An 11,757-nucleotide genomic window follows, 5' to 3' on the forward strand; every position below is an offset into this window, starting at 1 on the left:
GAGGGTCGGTGGGGGGGGGAGGGGATGGTACACACTGCTGTTACTGAGGGTCGGTGGGGGGGGGAGGGAGGGGTTGGTACACACTGCTGTTACTGAGGGTCGGTGGGGGAGGGAGGGGATGGTACACACTGCTGTTACTGAGCGTCGGTGGGGGAGGGAGGGGATGGTACACACTGCTGTTACTGAGCGTCGGTGGGGGAGGGAGGGGATGGTACACACTGCTGTTACTGAGGGTCGGTGGGGGGGAGGGGGGGGATGGTACACACTGCTGTTACTGAGGGTCGGTGGGGGGGGAGGGGATGGTACACACTGCTGTTACTGAGGGTCGGTGGGGGGGGGGAGGGGATGGTACACACTGCTGTTACTGAGGGTCGGTGGGGGGAGAGAGGGGATAGAGCGAGGGGATGTTTGTGGGTGTGGGGGCTGCTTTGTCCCTGGATGGTTTCGAGCTTCTCGAGTGTTGCATCTGAGGCTAATCTGGGAATATCCCGGGAACGTCAGAGGAATGTGTCACCTGGGACGCAACCAGCTGATGGAGGCGCATCGCTCAGAGAGGTAAACCTTCCGAGTAAAGCTGTTGGTGTGTGAGCTGCTGTGGTGTGTGAGTCCGAACCTTACCCAGGGGCAGGCGGGCCTCTCTCTGTTGAGTTAGTCCCATGGGGGAGGCTCTGGGTCGTGCCTTGTTCAGGGTTTAATCTGCTTTCCATGTTTCAATTTCAGATGGATCTCTAGATCTGACCGCAGAACCCAGTAATGGTACACTCAAAGCTGCTCATCAGCCTTTCTGCATTTATGTGTCTCCCTGAGGATGGTGATCATCTTCTGTCTCATTAGCTGGACTGTGTTTTCACTTTCTCTTGTTCTCTCTTTATCTCTCTGTTTCTCTCTCTCTCTTTCTCTCCCTCTTTCTCGCTCTCTATTTCTCTCAATTCTCTTCCTCACTCTCCTCTCTCGCTCTTCCCTCTCTCTCTCTCTCTCTCACTCTCTCTCATTCTATATCTGTCTCTCTTTCTCTTTTCCCTCTATGGGTCGCTGTCTCTCTATCTCTCTCTCTTTCTCTCTTCCCCCTTGCCTGCTTTTCTCTCATTCTCTTTATCTCTTAATGTTTATCTTGCGTGTGTTCTCTATCTCTCTCTCTCTCTCCTTTCTCTTCCCTCTTCCTTTCTCTTCCTCTCTCTCCCCTTGCTATCTCTCTTGCTTGTTCTCTCTATCTCTCCTCTCTCTCTGTTTCGCTCTTTTTCTCTTCCTGTTGCCCTCTATCTCACTTGTTCTCCCTACCTATCTCTTTCTCTCTCCTCCCTCTCCGTTTCCTTCTCTCTCACTGACTCTCCCTGTCATTTCTGAACCTCACTCAGTGGCTGAGGATTGTGTGACTAACAGCCGCTCTGGGATCGTTCTGTGCAGAGATTCTCAGTTTGCTCTCACACTCTTTATCTCTCACGCAAACACACTCTCTCTCTCACATACACTCTCCTTCACACTGTCTCTCACACTCTCACACTCTCTCACGCACTCTATCTCCCTCACAGTCTCTCACACACTCTCTCTCTCTCTCTCTTCTCTCTCTCAAACTCTCTCACACTTCCTCTTTCACACTCATCCTCTCTCGATCACTCTCTCTCACATACCATCTCACTGAGTCTATCCTGTGGCACGGTGGCTCAGTGGTTCGCACTGCTGCCTCCCTGCGCCAGGGACCCGGGTTCGATCCCACCCTTGGGCCACTGTCTGGGTGGGGTTTGTACATTCTCCCCGTGTCTGCGTGGGTTTCCTCCGGGTGCTCCGGTTTCCTCCCACAGTCCAAAGACGTGCAGGTTAGGGTGGATTGGCCGTGGGAAATTGTCCCATAGTGCCCAGGGATGTGCAGGTTAGGGTAGATTGGTCGTGGGAAATTGTCCCATAGTGCCCAGGGATGTGCAGGTTAGGGTGGATTGGCCATGGGAAATTGTCTCATAGTGCCCAGGGATGTGCAGGTTAGGGTAGATTGGCCGTGGGAAATTGTCCCATAGTGCCCAGGGATGTGCAGGTTAGGGTGGATTGACCGTGGGAAATTGTCCCATAGTGCCCAGGGATGTGCAGGTTAGGGTGGATTGGCCGTGGGAAATTGTCCCATAGTGCCCAGTGATGTGCAGGTTAGGGTGGATTGGCCGTGGGAAATTGTCCCATAGTGCCCAGGGATGTGCAGGTTAGGGTAGATTGGTCGTGGGAAATTGTCCCATAGTGCCCAGGGATGTGCAGGTTAGGGTGGATTGGCCATGGGAAATTGTCCCATAGTGCCCAGGGATGTGCAGGTTAGGGTGGATTGGCCATGGGAAATTGTCCCATAGTGCCCAGGGATGTGCAGGTTAGGGTAGATTGGCTGTGGGAAATTGTCCCATAGTGCCCAGGGATGTGCAGGTTAGGGTGCATTGGCTGTAGGAAATTGTCCCATAGTGCCCAGGGATGTGCAGGTTAGGGTGGATTGGCCGTGGGAAATTGTCCCATAGTGCCCAGGGATGTGCAGGTTAGGGTGGATTGACCGTGGGAAATTGTCCCATAGTGCCCAGGGATGTGCAGGTTAGGGTGGATTGGCCGTGGGAAATTGTCCCATAGTGCCCAGGGATGTGCAGGTTTGGGTGGATTGGCCATGGGAAATTGTCCCATAGTGCCCAGGGATGTGCAGGTTAGGGTGGATTGGCTGTGGGAAATTGTCCCATAGTGCCCAGGGATGTGCAGGTTAGGGTGGATTGGCCATGGGAAATTGTCCCATAGTGCCCAGGGATGTGCAGGTTAGGGTGGATTGACCGTGGGAAATTGTCCCATAGTGCCCAGGGATGTGCAGGTTAGGGTGGATTGGCCGTGGGAAATTGTCCCATAGTGCCCAGGGATGTGCAGGTTAGGGTGGATTGGCCATGGGAAATTGTCCCATAGTGCCCAGGGATGTGCAGGTTAGGGTGGATTGGCCATGGGAAATTGTCCCATAGTGCCCAGAGATGTGCAGGTTAGGGTAGATTGGCCGTGGGAAATTGTCCCATAGTGCCCAGGGATGTGCAGGTTAGGGTGGATTGACCGTGGGAAATTGTCCCATAGTGCCCAGGGATGTGCAGGTTAGGGTGGATTGGCCGTGGGAAATTGTCCCATAGTGCCCAGGGATGTGCAGGTTAGGGTGGATTGGCCGTGGGGAATTGTCCCATAGTGCCCAGGGATGTGCAGGTTAGGGTAGATTGGCTGTGGGAAATTGTCCCATAGTGCCCAGGGATGTGCAGGTTAGGGTGCATTGGCTGTAGGAAATTGTCCCATAGTGCCCAGGGATGTGCAGGTTAGGGTGGATTGGCCATGGGAAATTGTCCCATAGTGCCCAGGGATGTGCAGGTTAGGGTGGATTGACCATGGGAAATTGTCCCATAGTGCCCAGGGATGTGCAGGTTAGGGTGGATTGGCCGTGGGAAATTGTCCCATAGTGCCCAGGGATGTGCAGGTTTGGGTGGATTGGCCATGGGAAATTGTCCCATAGTGCCCAGGGATGTGCAGGTTAGGGTGGATTGGCTGTGGGAAATTGTCCCATAGTGCCCAGGGATGTGCAGGTTAGGGTGGATTGGCCATGGGAAATTGTCCCATAGTGCCCAGGGATGTGCAGGTTAGGGTGGATTGACCGTGGGAAATTGTCCCATAGTGCCCAGGGATGTGCAGGTTAGGGTGGATTGGCCGTGGGAAATTGTCCCATAGTGCCCAGGGATGTGCAGGTTAGGGTGGATTGGCCATGGGAAATTGTCCCATAGTGCCCAGGGATGTGCAGGTTAGGGTGGATTGGCCATGGGAAATTGTCCCATAGTGCCCAGGGATGTGCAGGTTAGGGTAGATTGGCCGTGGGAAATTGTCCCATAGTGCCCAGGGATGTGCAGGTTAGGGTGGATTGACCGTGGGAAATTGTCCCATAGTGCCCAGGGATGTGCAGGTTAGGGTGGATTGGCCGTGGGAAATTGTCCCATAGTGCCCAGGGATGTGCAGGTTAGGGTGGATTGGCCGTGGGGAATTGTCCCATAGTGCCCAGGGATGTGCAGGTTAGGGTGGGTTGGCCATAGGAAATTGTCCCATAGTGTCCAGGGATGTGCAGGTTAGGGTGGATTGACCATGGGAAATTGTCCCATAGTGCCCAGGGATGTGCAGGTTAGGGTGGGTTGGCCATGGGAAATTGTCCTATAGTGTCCAGGGATGTGCAGGTTAGGGTGGGTTGGCCATGGGAAATTGTCCCATAGTGCCCAGGGATGTGCAGGTTAGGGTGGATTGGCCATGGGAAATTGTCCCATAGTACCCAGGGATGTGCAGGTTAGGGTGGATTGACCATGGGAAATTGTCCCATAGTGCCCAGGGATGTGCAGGTTAGGGTGGGTTGGCCATGGGAAATTGTCCCATAGTGCCCAGGGATGTGCAGGTTAGGGTGGATTGACCATGGGAAATTGTCCCATAGTGCCCAGGGATGTGCAGGTTAGGGTGGATTGACCATGGGAAATTGTCCCATAGTGTCCAGGGATGTGCAGGTTAGGGTGGATTGGCCATGGGAAATTGTCCCATAGTGCCCAGGGATGTGCAGGTTAGGGTGGGTTGGCCATGGGAAATTGTCCCATAGTGCCCAGGGATGTGCAGGTTAGGGTGGATTGGCCATGGGAAATTGTCCCATAGTGCCCAGGGATGTGCAGGTTAGGGTGGATTGGCCATGGGAAATTGTCCCATAGTGCCCAGGGATGTGCAGGTTAGGGTGGGTTGGCCATGGGAAATTGTCCCATAGTGCCCAGGGATGTGCAGGTTAGGGTGGATTGGCCATGGGAAATTGTCCCATAGTGCCCAGGGATGTGCAGGTTAGGGTGGATTGGCCATGGGAAATTGTCCCATCGTGCCCAGGGATGTGCAGGTTAGGGTGGATTGGCCATGGGAAATTGTCCCATAGTGCCCAGGGATGTGCAGGTTAGGGTGGGTTGGCCATGGGAAATTGTCCCATAGTGCCCAGGGATGTGCAGGTTAGGGTGGATTGGCCATGGGAAATTATCCCATAGTGCCCAGGGATGTGCAGGTTAGGGTGGTTTGGCCATGGGAAATTGTCCCATAGTGCCCAGGGATGTGCAGGTTAGGGTGGTTTGGCCATGGGAAATTGTCCCATAGTGCCCAGGGATGTACAGGTTAGGGTGGTTTGGCCGTGGGAAAAGCAGGATTACAGAGATTGGGTTTGGGTGGGATGCTCCTCACAGAGTCAGTATGGGATGATTGGCCTGAGTGGCCTGTTTCCACATTGGAGGGACAGTGTGACCTCTCTCTCTCTCTCTCTCTCTCTCTCTCTCTTCAGGTAAACATCGAAAGCATCTGCTGATTGTTGGAGTCGTCTTAGCTGTGGTTGGGGTCATCCTGGTGATAGCAGGTGGGACTCGAACCAACACGTGCACAGTCCGATCCCATCTCTGTATCCCTCAGTTAGACCCACACTCGGAGCATCGTGCACAGTTCCAGTCTCTGTATCCCTCAGTCAGACCCACACGCGGAGCACTGTGCACAGTTCCTGTCTCTGTATCCCTCAGTTAGACCCACACTCGGAGCACCATGTACAGTTCCAGTCTCCGTATCCCTCAGTTGGACCCACACTCGGAGCACCATGCACAGTTCCAGGCTCCGTATCCCTCGGATAGACCCACACTCGGAGTACCGTGCACAGTTCCGTCTCTGTATCCCTCAGTAGGATCCACACTCGGAGCACCGTGCACAGTTCCAGTCTCCGAATCCCTCAGTTAGATCCACACTCGGAGCACCGTGCACAGTTCCAGTCAACGTATCCCTCAGTAAGACACACACTCGGAGCACCGTGCACAGTTCCAGTCTCCGTATCCCTCAGTTAGACCCACACTCGGAGCACCGTGCACAGTTCCAGTCAACGTATCCCTCAGTAAGACACACACTCGGAGCACCGTGCACAGTTCCAGTCTCCGTATCCCTCAGTTAGATCCACACTCGGAGCACCGTGCACAGTTCCAGTCTCCGTATCCCTCAGTCAGACCCACACTCGGAGCACATGCACAGTTCCAGTTTCTGTATCCCTCAGTTAGACCCACACTCGGAGAACCGTGCACAGTTCCAGTTTCTGTATCCCTCAGTTAGACCCACACTCGGAAAACCGTGCACAGTTCCACTCTCCGTATCCCTCCATTAGACCCACACTCGGAGAACTGTGCACACTTCCAGTCTCCGTATCCCTCAGTTAGATCCACACTCGGAGCACCGTGCACAGTTCCAGTCTCCGTATCCATCGGTTAGACCCACACTCGGAGCACCGTGCACAGTTCCAGTCTCCGAATCCCTCAGTCAGACCCACACTCGGAGCACCGTGCACAGTTCCAGTCTCTGTATCCCTCAGTAAGACCCACACTCGGAGCACTGTGCACAGTTCCAGTCTTCGTATCACTCAGTTAGACCCACACTCGGAGCACCGTGCACAGTTCCAGTCTCTGTATCCCTCAGTTAGACCCACACTCGGAGCACTGTTCACAGTTCCAGAGTCCGTATCCCTCAGTCAGACCCACACTTGGAGCACAGTGCACAGTTCCAGTCTTCGTATCACTCAGTTAGACCCACACTAGGAGCACCGTGCACAGTTCCAGTCTCCGTATCCCTCAGTCAGACCCACACTCGGAGCACTGTGCACAGTTCCAGTCTCCGTATCCCTCATTTAGACCCACACACGGAGCACTGTTCACAATTCCAGTTTCTGTATCCCTCAGTTAGACCCACACTCGGAGCACCGTGCACACTTCCAGCCTCCGTATGCCTCAGTTAGACCCACACTCGGAGCACCGTGCACAGTTCCAGTCTCCGTATCCCTCAGTTAGACCCACACTCGGAGCACTGTACACAGTTCCAGTCTCCATATCCCTCAAATAGACACACAATCGGAACACTGTGCACAGTTCCAGTCTCCATATCCCTCCATTTCACTCACACTCGGAGTGCCGTGCACAATTCCAGTCTCCGTATCCCTCAGTCAGACCCACACTCGGAGCACCGTGCACAATTCCAGTCTCTGTATCCCTCAGTCAGACCCACACTTGGAGCACCGTGCACAGTTCCAGTCTCCGTATCCCTCCATTAGACCCACACTCGGAGCACCGTGCACAGTTCCAGTCTCCGTATCCCTCAGTCAGACCCACACTCGGAGCACAGCGCACCGTTCCAGTCTCCGTATCCCTCCATTAGACCCACACTCGGAGCACCGTGCTCCGTTCCAGTCTCCGTATCCCTCCATTAGACCCACACTCGGAGCACCGTGCACAGTTCCAGTCTCCGTATCCCTCAGTAAGCCCCACATTCAGAGCACCGTGCACAGTTCCTGTCCCCGTATCCCTCAGTTAGACCCACACTTGGAGCACCGCGCACCGTTCCAGTCTCCGTACCCCTCAGTCAGACCCACACTCGGAGCACCGTGCACATTTCCAGTCTCCGTATCCCTCAGTTAGACCCACACTCGGAGCACTGTGCACAGTTCCAGTCTCCTTATCCCTCAGTTAGACCCGCACTCGGAGCACCCAACACAGTTCCAGTCTCCGTATCCCTCAGTTCGACCCACACTCGGAGCACTGTGCACAGTTCCAGTCTCCGTATCCCTTAGTTATACCCACACTCGGAACACTGTGCACAGTTCCAGTCTCCATATCCCTCATTTAGACCCACATGCGGAGCGCCGTGCCCAATTCCAGTCTCTGTATCCCTCAGTCAGACCCACACTCGGAGCACCGTGCACTGTTCCAGTCTCCGTATCCCTCAGTCAGACCCACACTCGGAGCACCGTGCACAGTTCCCGTCTCCATAACCCTCAGTCAGACCCACACTCGGAGCACCGTGCACAGTTCCAGTCACCATATCCCTCAGTCAGACCCACACTTGGATCACCGTGCACAGTTCCAGTCTCTGTATCCCTCAGTTAGACCCACACACGGAGCACTGTTCACAGTTCCAGTCTCCGTATCCCTCAGTAGACCCACACTCGGAGCACCGTGCACAGTTCCAGTCTCCGTATCCCTCAGTTAGACCCACACTCGGAGCACCGTGCACAGTTCCAGTCTCCGTATCCCTCAGTCAGACCCACACTCGGAGCACCGTGCACAGTTCCAGTCTCCGTACCCCTCAGTCAGACCCACACTCGGAGCACCGTGCACAGTTCCAGTCTCCGTATCCCTCAGTCAGACCCACACTCGGAGCACTGTTCACAATTCCAGTTTCTGTATCCCTCAGTCAGACCCACACTCGGAGCACTGTTCACAATTCCAGTCTCCGTATCCCTCAGTTAGACCCACACTCGGAGAACCATGAACAGTTCCAGTCTCCGTATCCCTCAGTTAGACCCACACTCGGAGCACTGTACACAGTTCCAGTCTCCGTATCCCTCAGTTAGATCCACACTCAGAGCACCGTGCACGGTTCCAGTCTCCGTATCCCTCAGTCAGACCCACACTCGGAGCAGCGTGCACAGTTCCAGTCTCCGTATCCCTCAGTCAGGCCCACACTCGGAGCACCGCGCACCGTTCCAGTCTCCGTATCCCTCCATTAGACCCACACTCGGAGCACTGTGCACCGTTCCAGTCTCCGTATCCCTCCATTAGACCCACACTCGGAGCACCGTGCACAGTTCCAGTCTCCGTATCCCTCAGTAAGCCCCACATTCAGAGCACCGTGCACAGTTCCTGTCCCCGTATCCCTCAGTTAGACCCACACTCGGAGCACCGTGCACAGTTCCAGTCTCCGTACACCTCAGTCAGACCCACACTCGGAGCACCGTGCACATTTCCAGTCTCCGTATCCCTCAGTTAGACCCACACTCGGAGCACTGTGCACAGTTCCAGTCTCTGTATCCCTCAGTCAGACCCACACTCGGAGCACTGTGCACAGTTCCAGTCTCCGTATCCCTCAGTTAGACCCACACTCGGAGCACTGTGCACAGTTCCAGTCTCCGTATCCCTTAGGTATACCCACACTCGGAACACTGTGCACAGTTCCAGTCTCCATATCCCTCATTTAGACCCACATTCGGAGCGCCGTGCACAATTCCAGTCTCTGTATCCCTCAGTCAGACCCACACTCGGAGCACCGTGCACTGTTCCAGTCTCCGTATCCCTCAGTCAGACCCACACTCGGAGCACCGTGCACAGTTCCCGTCTCCATAACCCTCAGTCAGACCCACACTCGGAGCACCGTGCACAGTTCCCGTCTCCATAACCCTCAGTCAGACCCACACTCGGAGCACCGTGCACAGTTCCAGTCACCATATCCCTCAGTCAGACCCACACTTGGAGCACCGTGCACAGTTCCAGTCTCCGTATCCCTCAGTTAGACCCCACACTCGGAGCACCGTGCACAGTTCCAGTCTCCGTATCCCTTAGTTAGACCCACAATCGGAGCACTGTGCACAGTTCCTGTCTCCGTATCCCTCAGTCAGACCCACACTTGGAGCACTGTGCACAGTTCCAGTCTCCGTATCCCTCCATTAGACTCACACTCGGAGCACCGTGCACAGTTCCAGTCTCCGTATCCCTCAGTTAGACCCACACTTGGAGCACTGTGCTCAGTTCCAGTCTCCGTATCCCTCCATTAGACCCACACGCGGAGCACCGTGCACAGTTCCAGTCTCCGTATCCCTCAGTTAGTCCCACACTCGGAGCACCGTGCACAGTTCCAGTCTCCGTATCCCTCCATTAGACCCACACTCAGAGCACCGTGCACAGTTCCAGTCTCCGTATCCCTCAGTCAGACCCACACTCGGAGCACTGTGCACAGTTCCAGTCTCCATATCCCTCAGTCAGACCCACACTCGGAGCACTGTGCACAGTTCCAGTCTCCGTATCCCTCAGTTAGACCCACCCTCGGAGCACCGTGCACAGTTCCAGTCTCCGTATCCCTCAGTTAGACCCACCCTCGGAGCACCGTGCACAGTTCCAGTCTCCGTATCCCTCAGTCAGACCCACACTCGGAGCACCGTGCACAGTTCCAGTCTCCATATCCCTCAGTCAGACCCACACTCGGAGCTCTGTGCACAGTTCCAGTCTCAGTATCCCTCAGTTAGACCCACACTCGGAGCACTGTGCACAGTTCCAGTCTCCGTATCCCTCAGTCAGACCCACACTCGGAGCACTGTGCACAGTTCCAGTCTCCGTATCCCTCAGTTAGACCCACACTCGGAGCACCGTGCACAGTTCCAGTCTCTGTATCCCTCAGTCAGACCCACACTCGGAGCTCTGTGCACAGTTCCAGTCTCTGTATTCCTCTGTTAGACCCACACTCGCAGCACCGTGCACAGTTCCAGTCTCCGTATCCCTCTGTCAGATCCACACTCGGAGCACCGTGCACATTTCCAGTCTCAATATCCCTCAGTCAGACCCACACTCGGAGCACTGTGCAGAATTCCAGTCTGCGTATCACTCAGTTAGACCCACACTCGGAGCACTGTGCACAGTTCCAGTCTCCGTATCCCTCAGTCAGACCAACACTCGGAGCACCGTGCACAGTTCCAGTCTTCGTTTCCCTCAGTCAGACCCACACTCGGAGCACTGTGCACAGTTCCAGTCTCCGTATCCCTCAGTCAGACCAACACTCGGAGCATTGTGCACAGTTCCAGTCTCCGTATCCCTCAGTTAGACCCACACTCGGAGCACCGTGCACAGTTCCAGTCTCCGTATCCCTCAGTCAGACCAACACTCGGAGCACTGTGCACAGTTCCAGTCTCCGTATCCCTCAGTTAGACCCACACTCGGAGCACCGTGCACAATTTCAGTCTCTGTATCCCTCAGTTAGACCCACACTCGGAGCACTGTGCACAATTCCAGTCTGTGTATCACTCAGTTAGACCCACACTAGGAGCACCGTGCACAGTTCCAGTCTTCGTTTCCCTCAGTCAGACCCACACTCGGAGCACTGTGCACAGTTCCAGTCTCCGTATCCCTCAGTTAGACCCACACTCGGAGCACCGTGCACAGTTCCAGTCTCCGTACCCCTCAGTTAGACCCACACTCGGAGCACTGTGCACAGTTCCAGTGTCTGTATCCCTCATTCAGACCCACACTCGGAGCACTGTGCACAGTTCCAGTCTCCGTACCCCTCAGTCAGACCCACACTCGGAGCACTGTGCACAGTTCCAGTCTCCGTACCCCTCAGTTAGACCCACACTCGGAGCACTGTGCACAGTTCCAGTCTCCGTATCCCTCAGTTAGACCCACACTCGGAGCACCGTGCACAGTTCCAGTCTCCGTATCCCTCAGTTAGACCCACACTTGGAGCACCGTGCACAGTTCCAGTCTTCGTTTCCCTCAGTCAGACCCACACTCGGAGCACTGTGCACAGTTCCATTCTCCGTATCCCTCCATTAGACCCACACTCGGAGCACCGTGCGCAGTTCCAGTCTCCGTATCCCTCAGTCAGACAAACACTCGGAGCACTGTGCACAGTTCCAGCCTCCGTATCCCTCAGTTATACCCACACTCAGAGCACCGTGCACAGTTCCAGTCTCCGTATCCCTCAGTTAGACCCACACTTGGAGCACCGTGCACAGTTCCAGTCTTCGTTTCCCTCAGTCAGACCCACACTCGGAGCACTGTGCACAGTTCCATTCTCCGTATCCCTCCATTAGACCCACACTCGGAGCATTGTGCACAGTTCCAGTCTGTGTATCAGTCAGTTAGACCCACACTAGGAGCACCGTGCACAGTTCCAGTCTTCGTTTCCCTCAGTCAGACCCACACTCGGAGCACCGTG

The 11,757-nt window shown here is 55.2% G+C and overlaps 1 protein-coding gene across 5 annotated transcripts in view; it reads left to right on the forward strand.

Annotated features, from left to right (window-relative positions):
• LOC148139430 (uncharacterized) overlaps positions 1 to 11,757 on the forward strand; it is a 53,759-nt gene that overhangs the window by 36,677 nt on the left and 5,325 nt on the right. For 3 of the 5 annotated variants that reach the window (XM_087980772.1, XM_087980774.1, XM_087980771.1), the window contains exons 6-7: positions 721 to 756; positions 5,318 to 5,389. In XM_087980772.1, coding sequence (XP_087836898.1) covers positions 721 to 756; positions 5,318 to 5,389 — 108 coding nt within the window. The remainder of the gene's footprint in view (positions 1 to 720; positions 757 to 5,317; positions 5,390 to 11,757) is intronic. The other 2 variants (XM_087980776.1, XM_087980775.1) reach the window with 1 other exon arrangement.

Source organism: Chiloscyllium plagiosum, unplaced genomic scaffold (genome assembly GCF_037043375.1).
Source record: "Chiloscyllium plagiosum isolate Xiang-an unplaced genomic scaffold, Cpla_swu_hap1 HiC_scaffold_38, whole genome shotgun sequence".
NCBI lineage: Eukaryota > Metazoa > Chordata > Chondrichthyes > Orectolobiformes > Hemiscylliidae > Chiloscyllium > Chiloscyllium plagiosum.